Below are 23,669 nucleotides of genomic sequence, written 5' to 3' on the forward strand. Positions count from 1 at the left end.
ATCTCAGGCAATGTACTCTATGCTAAATGCTTTATGTAATACTTCCTTTAATCTTAGCAACAACCATGAGCCAAGCAGACATTATTATCTTTATTTTCAATATGGAGAAATTGAGAGCTAAAGAAACTAATGCATTTCTCCAGAACACATAGTGTTGCTAATAAGTGAAGTTAGGCTTGATCTACAGCCCATGTGATTTCCTCTGCAAGGTGCTGCCCAGCCTACACTGGTGTTGGAGTCTGTGCTCAGAACCTTACCCCACTAGTGTGTTCCAGTGTTCTACTCCTTCTTAGCCAAAATGTGGTTCAATTTAATTGCCTCTGTTAAAGTCTGACTTCTTAAATTTGAAAATTATGTGACAAGAGGAAGAAGTGTCAGAAATACTCAGCTACATTTTCTTCTTTAGTTTCCAGTGTTAACAATTTGAGTTTTTAACTAACCAGCAAACATAACAGAAAATACAAACACCCTACTGGGACAAAGCCATGGCATATGTGAGGCAATGGTGTTTGTCCATTCTGTCATATTAGACAATCCTCAAAACCTTCACAATAGTAACAGAAGTTGTTCACATACTCAACCAATTGATAAAAATTGATTGCCTGCCTGCCAGGTTCCTGACAGGATTCTAGATGCTGAGGATGTAGTAAATAACCAGAGACATAACACTTATCCCACACAGATTATATTCTAATGTGTATATTTTAAATATTTCATCCAGAGTGTGAAATGCTTGTTTAAAACACATGAGAAAGGTATTTCTCTACACTTCAGACCTTCTCCATTTAATGAGGAAGAGAAAATAGTTGCTTAGTTATTCTTTCTTTAAGACCTTTTAATGAAATAGTATGTGCTTCTTCTTAGTTTAGAATCGACTGTTTTCTGAAACATATTAGATAAACTAACTTTGTGTTTGGAAATCAAGACTAAAACTAAGTTCAAAATGAGACATAAACAAACAAAGTTTGAGAGAAGATTTTCTCAATATATTCAGTGTTCAGATATGAAAAAGAAAAAATGCAGTAGAAACAGAAAATGCTGCCTATAGTAGACAGAAGGTATCAAATAAACAAACAATCAAAGATTAACCTATCAGTTATTAGTATCACCTTTGAGAATATTTTTTAATTATTCTAAGAATGTGAACTTTATATGTTCATTTTATTTTCATATTAATGGATCACTTCTTTTTGCAAGCATTAGTCAACATTCCGTAACTGGCACAATCTAATTACTACATTAACTCAGATTTTGTAGCTTAATTTTAAAGACTAATTAAAAAATATGAAAGCATAAATTTGCATTAATAGTTGCTTTCTCATGTATTTGGTACACTTAATAATTTTATGAAAAATACAGTGTTTCTAAGTAGAAAGTTCTATTTTAGATTTCTAGAGGTTCAGAAATTATATATATACATACATATTTCCTCCATTTTTTCTTTTAAGGAAAAATCTCTTATATTCACCTCTCTTCCACCATTGTTAAAATTTTTTAACTTACCTAAAAATGTATAAAAATTTTACATGTGTGATTTTGATGACTGATAGTCATCTTGTGTGTCAGTTCTCAAAGTATGGTCACAGGTACTATAAGAATGATTTAAAAAAGGCAATAGTGGATGAACTCTTAGCACAGATCAAGGCAGGCACCAAACAGTACTCAGATTCTTCACTACTGTGCACTCACAGAAATAAGACAACCAAACCTATTAACCAAACTGATAACAGAAGTTACTTTTTAAAATATCTTGAATGAAGCAATAAAAATTATTAATTTTGTTAAATCTCAACTTCAGAGTTAAGTGTTTTTAAATATTCCATCAGATGAAATGTATAATAAAATTCTTCAATATTCTGAAGATCATTGGTTGTCTTGGGACTAATTTCATGAAATTACTGGGAAGAATGAGTAACAAACTGTAAATACTCAAGTCTGAATAGATATACAAACATATTCTCAAAAATGAGTGAAGTGAGCCTGCCTTTTCAGGGAAGACAACTATGAGTATATGTTACTAATGAAAAACTAAAACTTTCAGACAAAAATGAGGATTTTGGGAAGCTTATATCCACCTAACTCATCTGCATAATTCAACGAACCAAAATATTTTTTTCCAAATGATGATACCTGTTGGTTCACATTAATTTGTCCACATTCAAAGTTTTCATTGATAGCGTTTCAGATCCCATATTGAAACTTAAGTTTTAAGAGACTCATTTGTGTGGTTTTACATAGTATCAAAGAATGACCATTGTCATGTTTCCACATATATACCTGGGTAAGGCCATATATTCTGTCTATGTCAATCACAACAACATATTGCAAGAGATTAATTGCAGAATCTGTTATCTAGCTTCAGTAAGTTAGATAGTAAAGAGATTTGTAAAACTAGACATACCACTAGTTTAAATATTAAAATATAATGTGTTTATTATTTTTAAATAAGTTACACATATTTAAAAACTGTTCTGTTTTTATTTACAATATGGTGAATATAATAGGAGATTGGTAAATGATCACCTCTAAAATTTAATGTTCTCAAAAACTCCATGAAGTGCATGCAGGGCTGCCATGAATTGTGTGAGACTAAAGGAAATTAACAAGTTGGCTAAAATCACATATCTAACAACTAGCAAAACCAAGATTCATATATTTTATTTTATTATTTATTTTGGGGTGCTGGGGATTGAACCCACGGCCTCATGCAATTTTTTTATTAATATAAAATATTCTCTCTTCATACTATAGATTTGAGGGAAAAAGTACATGTTAGCAAAGTAGAAGTTAAGTAGACTCGTAATATGTTTGAAGTGCAAGGGAGATAAGCGAGTTTCTCTTCTGTACTCTCACTTTTATTGATAAGGTATTTCAGGATACACAGATACAACAATGTGACCCATAACTTGCTTTCATCCCAGCAATTGTTTTTGTTCTTTTCCCATTTAGCCTTCTTCTGTTCTTTTTTGCTTATCCCAACTAAAAGCACTCAAACTTCTTCAGCAAAAACTGCTTACTCATCCCACACAGATGCCAATAAAAACAAAAATACACAAAAATGAATCAGAAGGAAGAAAGAAAGGTTATGGTAAATAACCACATGGTAAATAGCCATGGCTTTCTAGGCTATGGCTGACTTACTGCTTCTATGCAGATGTTTTTTCAAGCCTTAAAAACTTAGTAATTATTCGAAGTTTAGCTTAAGTGATTTGAAAAAGTAGTCAGGAGAGACTTGATACTGTGATTAAATAGCAAAAGGAACTGGCAATGCTTAAAACAGAAAAGAGCAAATGATAGGGTGCACATCCTATTTCTTCAGAGCAGGCTAATAAGATTTCAGGATAGCACACTACTTGGGGGTGATTTCTAAAGGTGAAGGTGGAGAGTTATTCCATGCTTCTGAGTTATACCAAGGCTTCCTTTCTTTACCTACAACCCACAGATTGTTAGGGAGGATGGAAGTAATGTTTTGATTCATTATTCTATATTTTCCTCTTCTTTCTGTGTTTCTTCTTAATTTCTTCCCAGTTTACTAGTACTAGGTAGAATTAAAAATACAATCAACTGAATTAATATGCTATATTAAAATATAACCTTTTAAAAATATGTTTTGTGTAAATAATAAGTTCAAGGTAAATACAGACTATTTTCAGGCTACTCTAATACATGAATTTTAGAAATTCACAGCAGAGGTTCACTTTCCTCTTCATGTCATGTTATTTTTCCTTTTCTCTAATACAATATATTCTCCTTTCTGTCCCTTTACATCCCTTTGTTAGTAAATTCATTAATGCAAACTAGTAGCGTAAATAATACATAATATCCCCTAAATATGTAAATGTAGAAATTGTCCTTAAAATCTGCTTGAAGTTAGGTGTATGGAATCAGGATCATCAATAACTAATATATAAAGATACATGATATATACATATTTTTTTCAGTACCTTGTATGTTCACATGATCACCAGTATGTATATGAATGATTTCCTATGTTTTGGGCCAGGGAGGTTTGGGTTTATTTTTATTCCTCCTGTCCGTGACTAGTTGTGATCTTAGACAATAGAAGTTTAAATGTCCTTTCCCCAAACTTTTTAGGTAAGGGTAGTGTTAGACATAGTTTGAGGCATACTATGTTAGGGTGTTTGGGATATTCCAAAGTTACGAGGGCAATCACTGCTTCTTTCTGCACATGCTTCTCTCCCTTTAGAAACATTCAGCACCACTCTCTTTATTACCCATCCAGAATGAGGTCATGGGATGAGCAGTCTCTGTGTTGCCCTACAGCATTATGGTGTTGACTCAGGGTCATTTTCCTCACATCAAATTTCTAATCTAGACAGGTGTGTTGAGCTGAGTCTTTTCTTGTGACATAATGAATTCCCTCAGTATTCTCTAAGCAAATATATCTTGAAAGGTTGCCCTGAACCCTGTGTTTACTGCCTAAGCCTAATTTACTAAGTCATCACTGTGCTGGTTTCCTAAGCAAGACATTCTACTGATGTCCAAGTCAGTAGTTTCGCTAGAACTAGAAATCCTGATTCCTACACCTGTTTGGGTCTAGTTATCCTGTTACATGTGTGACTTGGCTTATTGTGGAAGGTGGTGCTTGGTTACATGTTTTGTATATAAGTTATTACATTTTAATTTACAGGCACAAGCATAAGCTACTCAGGTTTTCTTTACAGGGTTCTTATCCCTTCCCCATACATTCCTTTTCTCTTTGTCCTAATATACTTCTTCAGCTGGCCTGAGCAAGGCTGGGGTGATTACTCTTTGATCATGACCCAGGACTGGTTGTAAGAAGGCAAACTATCCTCTGTGAGAGGGATAGTGGCCCTAGCTGTGCATCTGGATGTGTGAGAAGAGATGGAATCCAGCCAGCAGACCAATGACAGGGCAGCACCCCTGAATCAGCATGCAAAGATGAAAGACGGTTCAGAAGGAGGAGTTGGTGTTGAGTGGAGGCGGGCAAATAGGGACATTTCACACCTGCTGTTTCGTAGCTCCTCTGGGCAAGTGCTAGGGAAGAAAGGAGACTTCTGAGTCTTAATGACTATTTTGAGTTTTTGAGAAACCACTGGGAGTGGGAGGCAAGAAATGAAGAAGTGAGCAAAAAAAAAAAAAAAAAAAAATCTCAGACCAAAAAGGCATATTCTGCAAATATGCTCAAATAGAGACACCTCCTCCAGCCTGCTTTCCTAATGCATGTGGAATTTAACAAAAGCTTCTAAGGAATAAAGTTAAACTGAGAACCTTGATATTTGTAGATATGAAATATTTCTGCAGAGTTATCAGCCACTATTGATGCTTCAGGAGAGGTTTACAGTACCCTGGTCCTGGGCCTTAGGTCTCGTTCTGGGCATAAGCATTCAGCTGCTGTATGGTGGGCTTAGAAAAAGAATAAAGGTAAATAAACTCTAAGTTTCAGATTTTTGAACATTAACTGGAGAGCTTGTTCAATAGTAAGACATTTTTGAGGTTTGGAAAATACTGGGAACATTTGGCAAAAAGAAATAAGTGTTGTGGGAATAATTTGCTACTTGTGAAACCTTACTGTGGGACATATTTGTAAAGTGTGTGAAAAAAGTTTATATGAATACAAAATCTTTTTGAGTGAGTGAAATATTACTGAAAATAAAATTTTAAGAATGAGCTAGTATTCCAGGCACCTTGGCTTATGCCTATAATTCTAGCTATTCAGGAGGCAGAGATTGGGATGATTGCAGTTTGAGGCCAACTTCGGCAAAAAGTTCATGAGGCCTTCTTAACAGAAAAGGCTGGGTGTGGTGACAGGCACCTGTCATCCCAGCTAGCTAGGAAGTGCAAATAGGAGGGCCACAATCCAGGCTGGCTCAGGCAAAAGCAAGACCCTATTTCAAAATAACCACAGCAAAAAAGGGCTGGAGGCCTGCCTGGCAAATTGGAAGCCCTCAATTTAAACTCAAGTATTGCCCAAAACAATCAAACAAACAAAAAACAACAACAAAAAACCCTAATATGATTATTCTGTATTATTAGTAAATATAATCAGAAATCTATGACTTCTATTTAATTTCACTGATAGGCAGATGTTTTCTAATATTGATCAACAACCAAGTCATTTAATGGCAATAATTCCTTTCTCCCTGTCACTATTTTTTTTTAAATCAAGAACATAAGCGAGGGGTGGGGGATGGGGGGAGTGGGATGAGGGGAGAGGTGGCCTAAACAGTGTATACACATATGAACAAATGTAAAAAGAACATGTCATGTTTATATTACTGTGTATGTGTAATAGATAACACAGAGGGTTTTTGGTTTTGTTTTTTTTCTTAGCATGAACACTGGTAATTTCACTTTTGAGAGCACTACCACCTTCTTTCTGCAGGCTTGTTACACCAGTAGTCAAAACATATAATGTTTTCCTAAAGATCAGTGCTATTAATGTGAACCAGTTACTCTATAGCATTTGTTACTTGATAACCTAACATTATTTTTTCTGTGGGTTGTTGTAGTTTTCATGATGTAACAAAACTTGTTTGTGTTGATACTGAATGTTCTATTGTTCTGCTTGTTTCATCAGTGAAATGGAACAGAGAGGTGATATTAGAGGAAACGTTAAAGGTTTGTTAAGAGGTAGCAGTGAGTTTGACGTTTCTGGCAGAGGTACTTTTGAACAATACTGCTAGGGAATAGATCTCATGAGATTTGGGATGTTTTAAAAATTAGTCAGCATTAGTATAATATTCCTTCAGAGTGTGTTTGTAATGCCCACAAGAATGTGTTGGTAGAGGGATCAGATTCCAGGATAACCTGCAGGTACTTTCTGTAGTTGACATAACACACACCTGTGTGTTCTCTTCTCTGACCTCAAAATTGTTTAGAAAGCTTCTGTCATCTGGAAGTGTGAAAAAGAGCAGATTTTTGGTTTTTTGACAAGTAGAAAAAAAATAAGTTCTAACTGGTGCTTCTAGTAAGGGCTTTGATTTGTCTCATATACTTTGAATCATTTGTAGATTTAAATCTCTCAGGTTCATGTGTTTCCTTGAAGCTTTTTAACATGCTGCAAATGAACGTCAGATAGGAAAGAGTGCTCATGTTTTTCTTTTGCTGTTGTTATTTTTGACAGAAGCATTTAGAAATCTTCTCTTGTAGTATTTAAATCGTTTGTGGGTAAGAATACTGGCAATAAAGAAAACTGACCCAATTCAGCTTTGCCTTTTACATACTGATAGGTAAATCTTTCCTTGATAACACATACTTGCTCAGATTTAGTGTCACCATAGTTGTCACTTAAGAGAAGATGTCAAGTTTCTGTAAGTCTACTTTGAACATGAAACTGCTCTGCAATAGCTTTGATAACTGAATCACTTAGCCTTTTAAAATATGTTATAATGTATTTTTCTTGTCATATTTACATTATAAGATGTTGAAGATTTTTATATTTTAGCATCTCTAGCATCCCACGTTGAGTTTCATTAAGTTCACAGATTTTTCTCTTCAAAATTAAGTTTCCTTTAGTTTGGCATCAGCAATTTATTTCTTGCAATCTATTTAATTGAATAGTTTCTGCTGTTTATCCTAAAATGTAGATAAATGGCTTTCAGCACACTGTTTATAGTTGAAAAGCTCCTGAATTGAGTCAACATTATCAGCTAGCGTCTTCATGTCATAACTAATGATCTCTCTGCTTACACTTTCCTGTTAGTGAGGAGATACTGAACTCAGCAGAGGCAGGAGCCTGGCACATTTAGGGTGGATGGATTGTTGGGATGGAACTTACTGGACAAGGTTTTTTTCTGTCTTTATTGGTGTGCAACAGGAAGAGAAATGTGTTTTTGGCCATGTTTTTACAATGTACCAAAGCTGCCACAAAGTACCACGTTCCAAGAGCCAGGGTGAAGAATTTTTAGGATGTTAACTATTAGAGAGATTTGCTTTATTCCAGATTGTCTACTTAATATCTAACACAATTTTAGTACTTTTCAGGCCATTTGACTTGATGATAGAGAATGGGAGGCACTAGAAATTTTCATATTACTGCCAAGTAGCTATTTTAATGGAGAAAGTAAATATTTTATGTCTCCTTGAAAAAGACAGAAAAAACCAAATAACTTGAATTGTTACTAATCATTTATCATAATTGGGGTCTATTCATTCTGAAAGGTCATGATGCTCTTTCTTTAGAGAAACAAAACAAAACAACTATTCAAAACAAAGTACTTTTTTAGTGAGAATCAACAGGCTTGAAGATGATAGAAGTTAAAGCTGACAATCTTTACCAACCTTTAATTATTCTGCTGGCTTTTCGCATAGAGAACAGAGCATTCTGTAGGTAAATATAGCTGGAGTACCAACTGATACATTTTGGTAAGATATTTTATTTTCTCTCATTTGTTCTTTGTGAGTGTGGAAAACTTTGTGACTGAAGTGGCTATTAAATATAGCCACTGTCTTATTTGGGAACATTTTGTTTATTTAAATAAAATGTAAGTACATATACATTTCTTATCTCTTTACTCTGATATTGAAATTTAACGTTATATACTCACCTTGCCAAAAGAATTAAGGGTGAATAAACTTAACACACACAGATACAACTGCCATGTTGGTGTTTCCTAGAATACAAAAACATGTAGGGATAATTATTTTTCATGTAGCATCTTTCAGTTCTTTTTTGGTTGGTTGTTTTTGTGAAAGCTCATATTTATGATTTTTTTTTTAAAGGAGAAAGAAGGAAAGACATTAAGCTTAGAACAGAACATGTGGGTGAGAATGTTAGTAGTATAAATAAAGAGATATGAATTGGATACAAAATATAGGCAAAGAAAATTAAGGTAAAATCAGTGAGGCTTTCAAAGACTGGCCACGGAGGCCCTAGGTATTTACTGTAAGAAATAGAGAAAGTTAAAGTGCTGTGGGAAATGTTTTGAAAACTAAAACTGTTTGTTTATTGACAGAGGGACAGCTTAAGCAGAATGTGGCATACCCGGTTTGAAGAGGGCACAATTAGTGTAATACCATAGCTTCAATTCAGATTGTTCCTCAGTTTTCCCATCCAGAACTCAACACAATTGTCCTTTGGAATCTTCTTCCTACAGACCAAAGCAGTGATGGTTAGGTCAGAGTTGCAGGACCATTTTAATGGCCAATTAAATATAATTGAGGAAAAAAGTTTTTTTTTTCTCGTTATCAAAACTATGTATTCTAGTCTTATATATATATATATGACCCAGTTCAACTCTCTTATTTTACTTTGGATGTACAGACTGGAGTAATGGGAAGAGTTAGGAAAAAAACTAATTTAACATTTGTGGCACACCTTCTAAACTTGATATCCCTTCAGTGGGCCTCAGAGTGTTACTTGAAACTTGAAATTCAGTATTACCTAACACTGGTGTCTGAATGTAAGGGAAAACTATTAAGACTTGTCAAATTCCAATAAGAAAGAATTTTTCTTATGTACACAGGTATTTCTTTTGACTTTATTGGTCATAGCTATCTATTTATATATCACCTATCAATCTATCATCTCTCTATCTAGCATCTCCTATCCTAATAAAAATTATATACTGTTTGGACTGGCAAGTATTATAATTAGTATCTAAGCATCAACAAAAATATAAAAATATTAAATATATTCTTTAATATATACATTTAAGTTATATTTGAATTTTGAAGTTGATATAATTTCTTCATATCACTCTTTTGGAACATATAAATAAACACTTTTACAATCTGCTATTAGGAAAGGGTGTCTGTTTTTTGGATAAAGTTTTGGGTTATTTATTTACAGTGGTACAGATACTAGCCTCAGGGACACTTTGCATTTTTATAGGGGATCCAAAGAGAAAGAGTGAAAGTTTTGGTATGAGAAAATAGTATTCCTTTTATGACAAAAGAAGAATAACAAAATTGGTAACCTGTATGCTACTCTACAATTAGATTTTAAGGTTTCTGGGCAGAGTGGTCATTTCTTTAAGTCTTGAGTGCTTTGAGGCAGTCTGTGAATGATAGATACTTCTAAATTTGGACTTCCTCATATGCTGTCTTTTAATAAATATTCTGGCTAGTATTGTGTCACAAATACAGATTTTCTATCAAATATGTAAGTGAATCAAACCAAATGATAAGGTGGATTTGATGAAAAGACACGAGCAATGGCAGTCATCTAATCCCATCTAGTCATGTAATTACATCTAGTCATATAATTTTCTGGACATTTTGAAAGGTTCCAAATTATAAAAGGAATTTGACATGTAGCAAAGGTAACCCTTGTTAAAGGAAGTCTTCTGAATGCTGTGTAGCTGACGAGTTTGTGAAATTTTGCTAGACAATGCATGTTGAAATACTGTTCTGAATGTCAAAGCATTATAAAAATAAACTAGATATTTCAATGATAAATTATAGACATTTTTCTGCCTCTGTCATAAGAGGTAGCTTTTAACCATCTGGAAATGTTGCATAATACACTGTGGTCAGTGCCTTTCTTCTCTTATTCAAAAGTGTCTTTTCTCTTTTACCTTTCTGCTGTCACATGCCGTGGATCCTGAGCGGAGCTCAGTGCCTGGCTGGAATGATCTCTCTTGCCAGTTTATAATCAAAGAGAGGCCTGAGAGAAACAGCTGAGCTGCATTAGGCGACCACAGTCTGGACTGAGTTTCTTAACTGCTGAATAACACATCACAGGTGCAGGATTAGTGCTGCCTATGGTGCTGGGCTTTTTAGTGGGAAACTCTAGAAATTCTGTGCTGCCTCTTCTTGTGTCTCATCCCAGGAAACCTGGCAACCATATATCAAGCGTACAGAAATCAAAAGTGAGTAGTGCAAGAAGCTTTCTGTCTTACAGCCTCTTACATTCCCCTGCAAGAAATGTAAGCAAGATCTGTAAAGGCAGTTCTGGCACGAGAAAAAGCTGTTTGAACTTAGTCTTTCTTGGCATAGTGAGTGGAATACAACAATTCAGAGGGCTCAAAAATTTGATACACAAAAGTCAGATGGCAAGAAAATGCTGTTTTGTTGTACTTCCCTGGCAATGTATAATTTAGGCTACTTTTAAACAAGTGAAGTTTTTGCATGCACTATTTTAACTTTCGTGTTATGTGTGTTAGAGTGAGGGTGTGTTTACCTCTACACGTTTTCTGGTACTGTCATGGCTAAAATCAAGTTCTGTGGCTATTTAAACTCCTTGTGTATAACTTAATTATTAATAGCTTTTTGATATTTTGAGTTCTAAGGCATTCAACTCTTAATTCAGAGATTATGAAAGTCAAAGTTGCATTCTTGAAAAGAGGCATTTTTAAAAATGCAAAATTATTTTTAAAATACAAATTTAATGATGTCAATATTAGAGCAAATAAAGATTTTGAAAATACAGTGACTAAGTTATTTATTTTTGATCAAGATGGTTATGAATTATTTCAGCTAGATAAAGAATACTCTTGGAGAATGAAAGCACATGTATTTTAGCAATTTGTATCCTAGAAAACTTTACTGTCAAACATAGCAGGTAAGTGTAAAACAAACTCTGTGGATAGCATTACAAGTTTTAAATAGTTTTTTAAGTTTGCAGATTTCTTTTAAAACCCTATAGTGGCTTTCTGATATTAAGATTTGGTTTTAATTCACTGTGTTTCTAATTATCATTATTCCATATTGTTTTACCAGAGAGGCTTTTAAACTGTTAATGGTAGTAGATGAAAATAGTATATTCTAAGTTTAGTTTTATATATATATATGCTACATTTAGTACTGTAATTATTTAAAGTTGAATTAGCAATTATTTTTATGGTTTTAGATCAACATGCACCATAACTTTTATGATCAATATGCACCTTTAGTAATCATCTAATTAAAGAATACACTAAGGGTTAGAAATTGAGAGATCATTGCTTTCTAGGTTTTTTCTTTGGCTGAAAAAGAAAAGCACTGCCATGGTGATTTGGTTTCTGGTCTGTCTGGCTTCATTGTTGCTTCTCTTCTTTATCTATATGAATCTGTTCAGAGTTTTACACATCAGGGTGTCCTGGGAATGCTCTGCAAAGCTGCAGAGTAAGACTTGGGGTGATGGCAAGTTGAACATCCACTTTGATTAGCTTCAGAACTCTGTGAAGCAGAGCACTGATAGAAACTCTACTGAATAAAACCATAGCTCCTGGTTTGGAAATCGGCCAAGGCTAAATTGATTCTTTGACATTATTGTCAAAAAGACCATGGTTCAGTGTCTTTTCCAACAATGTTGACCTGAACTGACACATTTAGTACTTTAAGGTATAGAGACGTTTAAAAATTTTATGCTATCATCTGTGATTATGCTGTTTTATAGGTATGGATGCAGTGTGATGTTAAATATCTTTAAATATAACATTTACTTGCTAGTTCACTTTTTATTATGTTGATACTTTCAATAAAACTTATAACCAAATTGTATTTTAAAGTAATTTTTAAAGTTTTACATTAAAATAAGTATTTTTAAATTTAATTGTTATTATTGTTCTGGGGGTGCATTGTGACATTTACAAAAGATTTTTACAATATATCATAATTGAATTCACCCTCTCCATAATTCTCCTTTCCCCCCTCCCTCCATTCCTGGAATAGCTTCAGCAGGTCTCATTTTTCCATTTACATGCATGTGTTCACAGTATTTGTACAATATTCACCCTCCTAACTCTCTCCCCACATCTCCCATCTCCCCATTGGTACCAACACCCCAGGCAGGACCTGTTCTGCCCTCCTATTCTAGAAAATGACATTTTTGTTTGTTTAAGATAGCTATACAGGGAGTTTCCTTGTGACATTTCCGTACATATGTATTAGAACCAGAATTGGCTCATCTTCTTTATTTTTCTCCTTTTTATAAGGGCAAAATAGTTTCTGCTGGGTATTGAGGGGGGGAGCGGGAGGGGGTGGAGTGGGTGGTAAGGGAGGGGGTGGGGGCAGGGGGGAGAAATGAACCAAGCCTTGTATGCACATATGAATAATAAAAGAAAAATGAAAAAAAAAAATTTCTATGTTCATTCTTGTATAGGAAACACATCAACCATATTCACCTTCTTAGCTTTCTTCTTTTACCATTCCTCTCTCAGTAGTGACCTCCCCTTAGTGTGACCTGTTTTTTATAATATTGGTTGTATTTGTATTATGTCTATATTCCACATATGAGAGAGAACATACAGCCTTTGGCTTTCTGAACCTGGCTAACTTTGCTTAAGATGATGTTCTACCGTTCCATCCTTTTATCCAGAAATGACAAAATTTCATTCTTCTTTATGACTGAATAAAATTCCATTGTATATAAATACTACATTGCATTTTGGCTGTTTCTATAGCTTAGCTATTGTGAATAATGCTACAATAAACATGGGTGTGCATGTGCCTTCGGAATAATGTGAGTCGCATTCCTTCAGGTATATTCCTAGGAGTGGGATTGCTCTGTGTTCAGCTCTTTGAGGAGACTCCATACTGTTTTCCATAGTGCTTGTACTAATTTACATTCCCACCAACAGTGTATGAGGGTTCCTTTTCTCCACAACCTTACCAACATTTGTTGTTGTTTGTGTTCTTGATGGTAGTCATTCTAACAGGGGTGAGGTGGAATCTTAGCATGGTTTTGATTTACATTCCCTTTATGGCCAGGGATGTTGAACATTTCTTCATGTGTTTTTTTGGCCATAAAATAAATATTTTGGTTGAGTTTCTCTATTCAAAAGAGAAACTCTATTCTCTATTCTATTATTACAGAGCCAAAGAGAAAGGCTAGCTCTTGGTTGAACTTCAGAATATAAATATATTGAAAGAACTTTCAAGGTCACAACTGTATTAGTTCTCTGCAAAATAAATAAATACAAATGTATATGTTGTCTATTGACATTTATATACCTTTTAATCTTTTCATGATTGCCTTAAATTATGATCTGATATTACAAATAAAACAGGTGAATGATTGAAGCTTTCTTTTTTTATCCGGCTGTTTTGGGGTTTCTTGGCATGGATTTTATGATGTAAAATGTTGAAAAGCTGATCATCTAGCATAAGCTCTGTGATGTGGCAATGTGGATGTGTGAGTAAGGTGAAAAGAAAAACAATTGCCAGTAAGTAGGAAGATACACAGTTATTTTAAGATAAAGACCCTATTTTTATCACAAAACCTGTGCATCTCTTACAATTTAAAAGTAACATCCTTCTCTTAATCTACTCAGTGTCAACTATGAGCAGTTGGAATGAAAAACTGGTAGTATCCCTGATTTTACTTCCCATGTTTTCCATAAAAGATGCTGGCTGACTACTGCCACCCAGAGTAGGGGTTCCCTTTGTGCACTGCTATCTATGACTTTGTCTTAGCAACTAAATGTGACATTGTGACATCTATTTTATTGTTTTAATATACTGGTTTTTTGGGTTTCCACATGAAGTTGATTTGTCTTACCAATGAGATAGTTATTTTATTCAGGGCACAGTCAGGTATTCTGGGCAATTGTGTTATATAGATACATTTAATTATTTTTTTCTTTAAAACTCAATTTCCGCAGGAAGAAAGCAAATTAAGAATAGTATACTAGTCATCTTTGAACAAATGTCAGTGTTTCCTAAACCAAGAAACCTTATTGTGTTTTGCTCCCAATCTAGAAAGGAAGGAGGAATAAAAGGAAGTAAAATAAAACAAAAGAGAGGAGAATTGGGAAGGGGAAAAGAAAATAGAGAGAAGGAAAGGAAGAGAAGTAAAAACTTAGGAAATGAAGGAGTAGAGAAGAGGGGGAAAATGAAGATAGGAAAAGAGAAAAACCTGAAGAATAAAAACAAAAGGTTTTTTTTTTTAAGCAACTCAGAAAGTGCTGTCACTATATACAAGTAACTATGGTGGATGGATTACTTGGATTGTTTCACCTACTCGGATTATTTCACCTACTCCTGCTGAGGAATCCGGCTACCGCCCTCATCTTCCATAGGAAGGTTCAGTTACTTGCTGAATCCCAGAACAAAGATTCCTCACCATTTCTATTCTTTCTACACCTGTGATTTTGAATCAAAATTGTATTTATAATTTCCTACTCTCCAGATCCATGATTTTATTAATGACCCATGATTTTATTAATGGTGTTTTCATGTTGTTTGTATATGTCTTTTCCCCTCAGCGTTTGCTGCCAAAAAATAGAGGACAATTTATTGGAAAATGCTTTAGTGTAGTGGAAAAGTTAGGAAATGAAAATGAAGGTCAGGGCTTTTGAACAGAAAACTTAGAGAGTAAATTACATCATTTAAAACCAAGTTAAATACATCAAGGTTTATGTGATGAAAATCAAAATCAGTTACCTGTGTAAATTCACTGTTCTATATCGCTAAAAGTATCTTTAAAATTAGTATTGGTTTTAAGCTCTGATTTGAGTTTTATTTCAGTAAAATAGACATAAAAATAAAGAACAATGTAGGTATTTAAGCTACTTTTGGTTGAGAAAGGAAATGGATGTTGACTCAACATTTATTATCATAACCATATGCATAAGAATAAGATGGATCACCCCTAAAGTGCAACAATTCATTGTTTTAACCCTTTTCTTGCACTCACCTCTACCCAAGAGAATGTGTGGACTTGTGTTTGCAAGTGCAAGTTCTGTTCTTGCTCCTGCCTGCCCTCTAGTGTAAATGTCGCAGAACAATGAGTAGTCAAAATTTTGTTAATTTTTGAGGTAGAGAATATAAAAACCAAAAATAGGAAAAAAAAAAAAAAGTGAGAAGAAAGAAGAATATAGCTTATTACTGGATCCTATGGCACAAAGTAATCATGTCATTTTTGATGAATTTTAAAGAAAGATTCATATTCCTATAAGGCATAGTTCTAAGTGTATTATTTATTGAGAATTAATTTTATTTGGATTTTTCCCTGTCATTCACAAATATTCTCTACATATTCTAGTGTGTCAGTGGTTTCTGATATTCTCTCTTTATATGCAATCTTTTATATCACAAATTTAAAATATTTTGTTTATGGTATTTTTGAAAAGTTAAGAATGTTACTGAGAAAAAAATAAAATAGTGCATGGTTAAAATATACTTTGAAGTATAATGGTTGAATATTGAAGATAAATTTTAATTGTTGTAAAATTATACCCCTGATTTTTATTATTGTGAATTTTTAAAATTTTGCTTTTGTTTTTAGTCTTCTGATTTTTATGTAAAAAGTGTTTCATTTTTCTGTAAAAATCACATGGAAGAGTATACAATAATATAAAAAGTTAGAAATCAGAAATAAATAAAGAGCTGATTCAGTAAGTATATACATCAATGAATGAGTTTCTTGTGTGTGTATGAAGCTTCCAGCTAACCATTATCTGCTACATCCAACAAATCCTTTAAAGAAACTTTGTAATTCTGCCTTCTTTTCTACAAGAAGAGATTCCATAGAAAACTTGTACACAGCAGAAAATAAGTGTAAAACTGCAACATGTATTCAAAAAGTGATATCCAAGAACAATAATTTTGCATTTACTTTTTGTAGTTGAGTGGAAGTCACAGTTCCATTAATTTGGATAGTTAATTCTTGAATTAAGGACAATGTAACCAGCTAAGTAAGCTAACCACACAAGTGAGCTGTCTGCATACATTTTACCAAGCTAAAGATAGCCACACTCAAAAGAGGAACAGGGAGAAAGGCAGCAGGAAGAAGCAGAAGGAAGGAAGGGAAGAGGAAAGAATCATAGAAAGAAACAAAAAAATGATACAAACTCTTAACAAGTGACTTAATAAGGTAGTATTTATTTCTATGAAGATTTTAGACTGTCTGATTTTTTATCAGGTTTATTTATGATTCTCTTGCTAAATATAAAAATTAACTAGAATGCTATTGGGAAGAGAGGAAATTTTGTTGAAATTTGCTCAAAAATTAAGTAGAAACTATTCACTATTTTGTTTTCCTTGTTGAAAGATTTTTTGAAGATTTTATTCTAGTGATTTAACAAATATACTGTACTAAATTTTACTGCTTCCTTAATAATTCTATATTTTCCACTTGTCATCAATGGTTATTTTCTTTTACACACAACTTTAAAATAAAATCAAGTAAAATGAAGAACTGTTAGCAAAGATTTTACCTGATTTATATGAGCCAACTAAATTGAACTTTTAATTCTCTTTAGATTTCTGCCTATCTCCTGCTTCAGAGAAAAGGATAATACTATAATAAAGTGTGAAAAATACATTCAGATATGTTACTTTAATCAGACATCTGATATTTGGGGTTTGTCTTCATTAATGCTAATCCACAATTCATCTCGATGTTCATATTTAATATAAGTGCATATTTTATCTGTTTTATTTCAGCATCATTACTGTTGGCTTAATTTTTTAATAAAATCATTATTTTTGTATATGCATATAATTGCTTTTTTAATGTCTTAGCTGATATATTCTATATTGTTTGTGATCCCAAAGGCCTGCCTTGTGTCTTCGAGGCTGGATTTTGTACAGTCAGTGAAATTTAATATATAAAGCTGATCCTTTTATAAATTCCTTGCCATAATTATAATGTTAGATAAAACAGTGCAGTTTCTCTGTGGCTCTTTCTCCCAATCTGTGGATGGGTCAGAGGATCTTTAACAGTCTTTTCTTTTTCAGTGTGTTAGAATTTAAGGTGGATCTAGCCAGGTTTATTCTCTCTGCTGCTGCTTCTGTCCCTCCTTGTATCTGTAACCTTGAACTTTGATGAAAGCAAGTAAGGGAGTGTTCCACTTCTCTCAGATTTGCATTTTGCTATTCATCTAAATAATGTTTAAGTAAAACCAGTCATTTCCTTATCTCACTACCTTAACTTGTTCAGTTCACATTGTATGAAGGCCACCCTATGTGCTCATTCAGGATGGTTGCTGGTTAACTCAGGTTGTAGAAGTGGTGTCTCTATCATGAGCAGAGATAGTTTTATCCCTTTTGTTTTATGAATGTGTTTCTGGTAAAAAACAGCATGTATTCTATCTGCATGTTGAAATGTTAAATACTTTTTAGAAATACTAGAAGCAATATTTCATCTTCATTATCTTTATATGCAGGATTATTCTTACCTGGTTTGTCCAGTGTTTGAGAGCCAGGGTTTGACTACAAAGGTTGTCTGAAGCTTCTATAGTTAGGTGTTTTTCCTTCATAACCTAGAATAGTCCAAAAAATACTAAAGACTGAGTATCTGTTATCCAAGATGCTTGGAAATAGAAATGCTTTGGATTTCAGATTTTTTTCAAATTTTGGAATGTTTTCATACATATAATAAGGTATAAAACACAAAATTCATTTTTGTTTCATATATACCTTATACACATAGCCTGAAGTAATTTTATACGATGTTTTCAACAACTTTGTGCATGAAGCTGTATTTGTTTACAGTGAAACATCAGACTTACAACATCATGTTGGCACTCACAAAGTTTTAGATCTTGAATGTTTCAGGTTTTAGATTTTCAGATTAGGGATGTTCAACCTGTACAAAATAGACTGTTGATAATTAATAGTATACAATGAGTTACATTGATTTACCAAAAATTTGAGCTCATATGCACATGAACATTAAAGCATGGTAAAAGCAATGTATGGTGAAGCATACCTGTAATCTCAGCACTTTGGAGGTCAAGGCTGGAGAACTGAGAGTTCTAAGATACCCTGGGCTACACAGCAAGACCTTATCTCAAACACACAAACAAAAATATCATGGCAAACCATGAATATATTTAGTGTTACTACTAAGTCAGTCTTTGGTCCATTTGTGACTCCCATAAATGATGAGCTATAGAAGTTTTTTTCTTGGCAGGATTTTCTTTTTTGATTTCTTGATTCTTCATTTCTACTAATATTCTTTATTCCGTATCAGGATGTCAAGCTAATTTCTTCCCTATTTTGAACTGACGGGCAATTTGCAAATGCATTTAAATAGCTCTATTACCTATTCTGATGTGGTACTCCGTAGACCCATGCAGATGTAGAAATAGGAGTGATGGCCTTTTTGAAGGCAAACTGAAAATGTCATGACAAAACAGTCAATATTCCCTTGCAGAGATAACTTTAAATAGGAATCTTCACATATTCCATGAATATCTGCATATCTGTGTACTGTCTATGATTCTCTCCCTCCCCCTCCTTCCTTCTCACTACTCCCCCCCCACACACCCACATACATATAAGCTATAATGGGATTATCATATTAGTTATATTATTTCAAAATCGCTATTTTTGTGTTTTTTAACATAGTTTTAAAGGACTTACATTTTTAAATCACCTACATTTCTCCCTCTTCAGTAGCAACTGCATCTGTGCCTCTTCTCATTCTTCCCTAGTATTCTTCTCTTTATCTCTGAATTAATACTTATACTACTAACTTACTACCTCTCGATTATCAAACTTTAGGCATTATCTTTGCCTTTCTACTATTGAAGATGAGGATTTAGTTCTTTTTTTTTTTTACAATCCATACTCCTACTATGTACACACTTGTTGAAATATATACATGAGTTGAACTATTTATTGCGTCAGTATTCTATGTTTCCATCACAAATCTATTTCCAAATTCTCAATCAGTTTAGATTTAAAACTGATGAATCAGTCTATTCATTTCAACATCATGGAGAGCTCCCTCTCAGACTCTCGACTTGCCTTCAGTGTGGCTTTAGATCTCATCTCATCACCACCTTCCTCTTAGGTGGATCTCCCGTTGCAGGGCCTGTTCATCCTTTTATTTGTATCCTCCTGTGGATTGAACATGTCCTTCAGTAACTTTTTGAGAAAGGTTCCTAGACCTTTTAACAACTTCAAAATAGTAAAATGCTTTTGTTCCTGTTGATTTCTTTTCACTTGGAATTTTGCATCAGTCTTTTATTCTAGTTTGCAGTTTTTTAATGCCATATTTTTTGTAATCAATTTTATCTTTCTTACTATCTTACTCCTGCCTCTGGCTCTAAAAAATTTTAAATCTCCTTTTGTCTCCAATGTTAGGACATTTTACAATGATATATTGTGATTTAGGTCTGTTGTTATACTCCATGGGTCTGTCAAAGTAGAAACTCCTGATTTTCAGTTATGCAAATCATGCATGGATTATTTGATGATTTTCTCCTTTCTCAAATCTGCCTACAGCTAATACCAGTCACATGCTGAATTTCCTGGATGAATGTGCCAAGTTACTTAACCTTTCTTCTCTCTCTGTTTTGCTCTATTACAGGAGATTTCTTTAATACTTAGCTTTATATTCTTTACTAGTTTACCTATCAACTCACCTGCCAAGATTTCCATTGATACAGCCATCTTTAAAATTACTCCTTTGTTATTCCCCTTTTATAGAAATGGGCTTCATGGACGTATTTTTGATAATAGTTGTTTCTTAAAGGTTTTATTTCCTTTCAGAATGTTTCTTCCGAGTAGTTTTTCTCTGTATTTTTGCTTTGTCCTCAGTCTTAATGTCTGAAGCTTTCTTCAGCTATCTAGTGACCCTGAATTAATGGCCCATGCATGGGAGAGTGGAGCACAGGAAGATCTGCCTGGAGCTCTGAGCTCAGGGTTAGACCTCATCAACAGTGAGTCTCTCTATAGGAAAACACAGTTTTATTGATAATCCCACAATAGCTCCCTCTTTATCTTTTTGTTTGTTCTTCACCTGGTCAAATACCCAGTGAAGAAAGCATAAGCCTGGCTGCCTTGGGTTCTGGGGCCATATGGGGAACAAGACTGGAGTAGTCAGTGCATGGTGCTAATACTTGCAGTAGTGTGTGCTTCTGTCCTCCTCTGTGCTTGGCATCCAACAGTCCCTGGCTTAGACGGTAGAAAAGGAAAACAAAGATGCATTTAATTAATATGTGGACAAGATTAACCCTTCCAGTCTTGTACAGGGTCAAGTAGAAAAGTTGCTAGCCTATAGGGAATGAAGAAGGGTATCTGAAACTCTACTAAGAGAAATAAGATTTTCAGCCTCCTGTCTTTAATATCCTCTTTACCCTCACTCTTGAAGTGCCTTGTGGTACCACTTTGGAACCTTTTGGGGGTTATATAGTAAGACTGTTCTACCTAGCTTCTCTTCTCAGTCACATTAGGAATGAGCTTTCTTTTTTTTTTTTGATTCATATGTGCATACAATGTTTGAGTCATTTCTCCCCCCTTCCTCCCTTACCCACCTTTACCTCCCATCTCCTCCCTCTCCCCCCCTACCCCCTTGCTACCAGGCAGAAACTAGTTTGCCCTTATCTCTAAATTTGTTGAAGAGAGAGTATAAGCAATAATAGGAAGGACCAAGGGTTTTTGCTAGTTGAGCTAAGGATAGCTATACAGGGAGTTGACTCGCACTGATTTCCTGTGCATGTGTGATACCTTCTAAGTTAGTTCTTTTTGATCTAACCTTTTCTCTAGTTCCTGGTTCCCTTCTCCTATTGGCCTCCGTTGCTTTAAAGTATCTGCTTTAGTTTCTCTGCGTTGAGGGTAACAAATGCTATCTAGCTTTTTGGGTGTCTTACCTATCCTCATACCTCCCTTGTGTGCTCTTGCTTTATCATGTGATCAAAGTCCAATCCCCTTGTTGTGTTTGCCTTTGATCTAATGTCCTCATATGAGGGAGAACATAAGATTTTTGGTCTTTTGGGCCAGGCTAACCTCACTCAGAATTATGTTCTCCAGTTCCATCCATTTAGTTGCAAATAATAACATTTTGTTCTTCTTCATGGCTGCATAAAATTCCATTGTGTATAAATACCACATTTTCTTAATCCATTTGTCAGTAGTGGGGCATCTTGGTTGTTTCCATAACTTGGTTATTGTGAATAGTGCTGCAATAAACATGGGTATGCAGGTGCCTCTGGAGTAAGCTGTGTCACATTCTTTTGGGTATATCCCCAAGAGTGGTATTGGTGGATCATATGGTAGATCAATGTTTAGATTTTTAAGAAGCCTCCAGATTTTTTTCCAGAGTGGTTGTACTAGTTTGCATTCCCACCAGCAGTGTAAAAGGGTTCCTTTTTCCCCCCGCATCCTCGCCAACACCTGTTGTTAGTGGTGTTGCTAATGATGGCTATTCTAACAGGGGTGAGGTAGAATCTTAGTGTGGTTTTAATTTGCATTTCCTTTATTGCTAGAGATGGTGAGCATTTTTTTCATGGGTTTTTTGGCCATTTCAATTTCTTCTTTTGAGAAAGTTCTGTTTAGTTCACTTGCCCATTTCTTTATTGGTTCATTAATTTTGGGAGAATTTAGTTTTTTAAGTTCCCTATATATTGTGGTTATCAGTCCTTTGTCTGATGTGTAGCTGGCAAATATTTTCTCCCACTCTGTGGGTGTTCTCTTCAGTTTAGAGATCATTTCTTTTGTTGAGCAGAAGCTTTTTAGTTTTATGAAGTCCCATTTATCTATGCTATCTCTTAGTTGCTGAGCTGCTAGGGTTCCATTGAGAAAGTTTTTGCCTATACCTATTAGTTCCAAAGTATTTCCTACTCTTTCCTATACCAACTTTAGAGTTTAGGGTCTGATATTAAGATCCTTGATCCATTTTGAGTTAATATTGGTATAGGATGATAAACTTGGATCTAGTTTCAGTTTTTTGCAGACTGCTAACCAGTTTTCCCAGCAGTTTTTGTTGAAGAGGATGTCTTTTCTCCATCATATATTTTTAGGGCCTTTGTCAAAGACAAGTTGGTTATAGTTGTGTGGCTTCATATCTGGGTCCTCTATTCTGTTCCACTGGTCTTCATGTCTGTTTTTGTGCCAGTATTTTTATTGCTATTGCTTTGTAATATAGTTTGAAGTCGGGTATTGTGATACCTCCAGCATTGTTCTTTTGACTGAGTATTGCCTTGGCTATTTGTGGCCTCTTGTGTTTCTATATAAATTTAACAGTAGATTTTTCAATCTCTTTGATGAATGTCATTGGGATTTTGATGGGAATTGCATTAAACACGTAGATTGCTCTTGGGAGTATAGACATTTTTATTATGTTGATTCTATCAATCCATGAGCATGGGAGATCTCTCCACTTTCTATAGTCTTCCTCAGTCTCTTTCTTCAGAAGTTTATGGTTTTCCATATAGAGGTCATTCACATCCTTTGTTAAGTTACACCTAGGTATTTGATTTTTTTTTGAGGCTATTGTAAATGGAATTGTTTTCATACATTCTTTCTCAGAAAGTTTGTTCATTATTAGCATATAGAAATGCTAATGATTTTTCTATGTTGATTTTATATCCTGCTACCTTGCTGTAGCTGTTGATGGTGTCTAGGAGCTTTTGAGTAGAGTTTTTTGGGTCTTTAAGGTATAGGATCATATCATCTGCAAATAGGGATATTTTGACAGTTTCTTTACCTATTTGTTTTCCTTTTATTCCTTCTTCTTGCCTAATTGCTTTGGCTAGGAATTCCAGTACTATGTTGAATAGGAGTGGAGATAGTGGGCATCCTTGTCTAGTTCCTGATTTTAGAGGGAATGGTTTCAGTTTTTCTCCATTAAGTATGATGCTGGCTGTAGGTTTGTCATATATAGCTTTTATAATGTTGAGGTACTTTCCTTCTATTCCTAGTTTTCTTAGAGCTTTTATCATGAAATGGTGTTGGATCTTATCAAAGGCTTTTTCTGCATCTATTGAGATGATCAAGTGGTTTTTGTCTTGGCTTCTGTTAATGTGGTTTATTACATTTATTGATTTTCATATGTTCAACCACCCCTGCATTCCTGGGATGAAGCCTAC

At 34.4% G+C, this 23,669-nt stretch overlaps 1 protein-coding gene across 8 annotated transcripts in view; it reads left to right on the forward strand.

The window, feature by feature from the left end:
• Positions 1-23,669, forward strand: part of Bmpr1b (bone morphogenetic protein receptor type 1B) — a 312,069-nt gene that overhangs the window by 240,123 nt on the left and 48,277 nt on the right. Inside the window, exon 1 of one of the 8 annotated variants that reach the window (XM_020188275.2) lies at positions 7,556-8,349. The exons of 6 other annotated variants lie outside the window; for them this stretch is intronic. Coding sequence is in view for 1 of the 2 variants with exons in the window: in XM_020188274.2 (XP_020043863.2) it covers position 10,796 (1 nt within the window). In the remaining variant the exon portion in view is untranslated. Of the gene's footprint in view, positions 1-7,555; positions 8,350-10,394; positions 10,797-23,669 lie in introns of those variants that run through there. One more of the 8 variants, XM_020188274.2, reaches the window with a different exon arrangement.

Source organism: Castor canadensis, chromosome 9 (assembly GCF_047511655.1).
Source record: "Castor canadensis chromosome 9, mCasCan1.hap1v2, whole genome shotgun sequence".
Taxonomy (NCBI): Eukaryota; Metazoa; Chordata; class Mammalia; order Rodentia; family Castoridae; genus Castor; species Castor canadensis.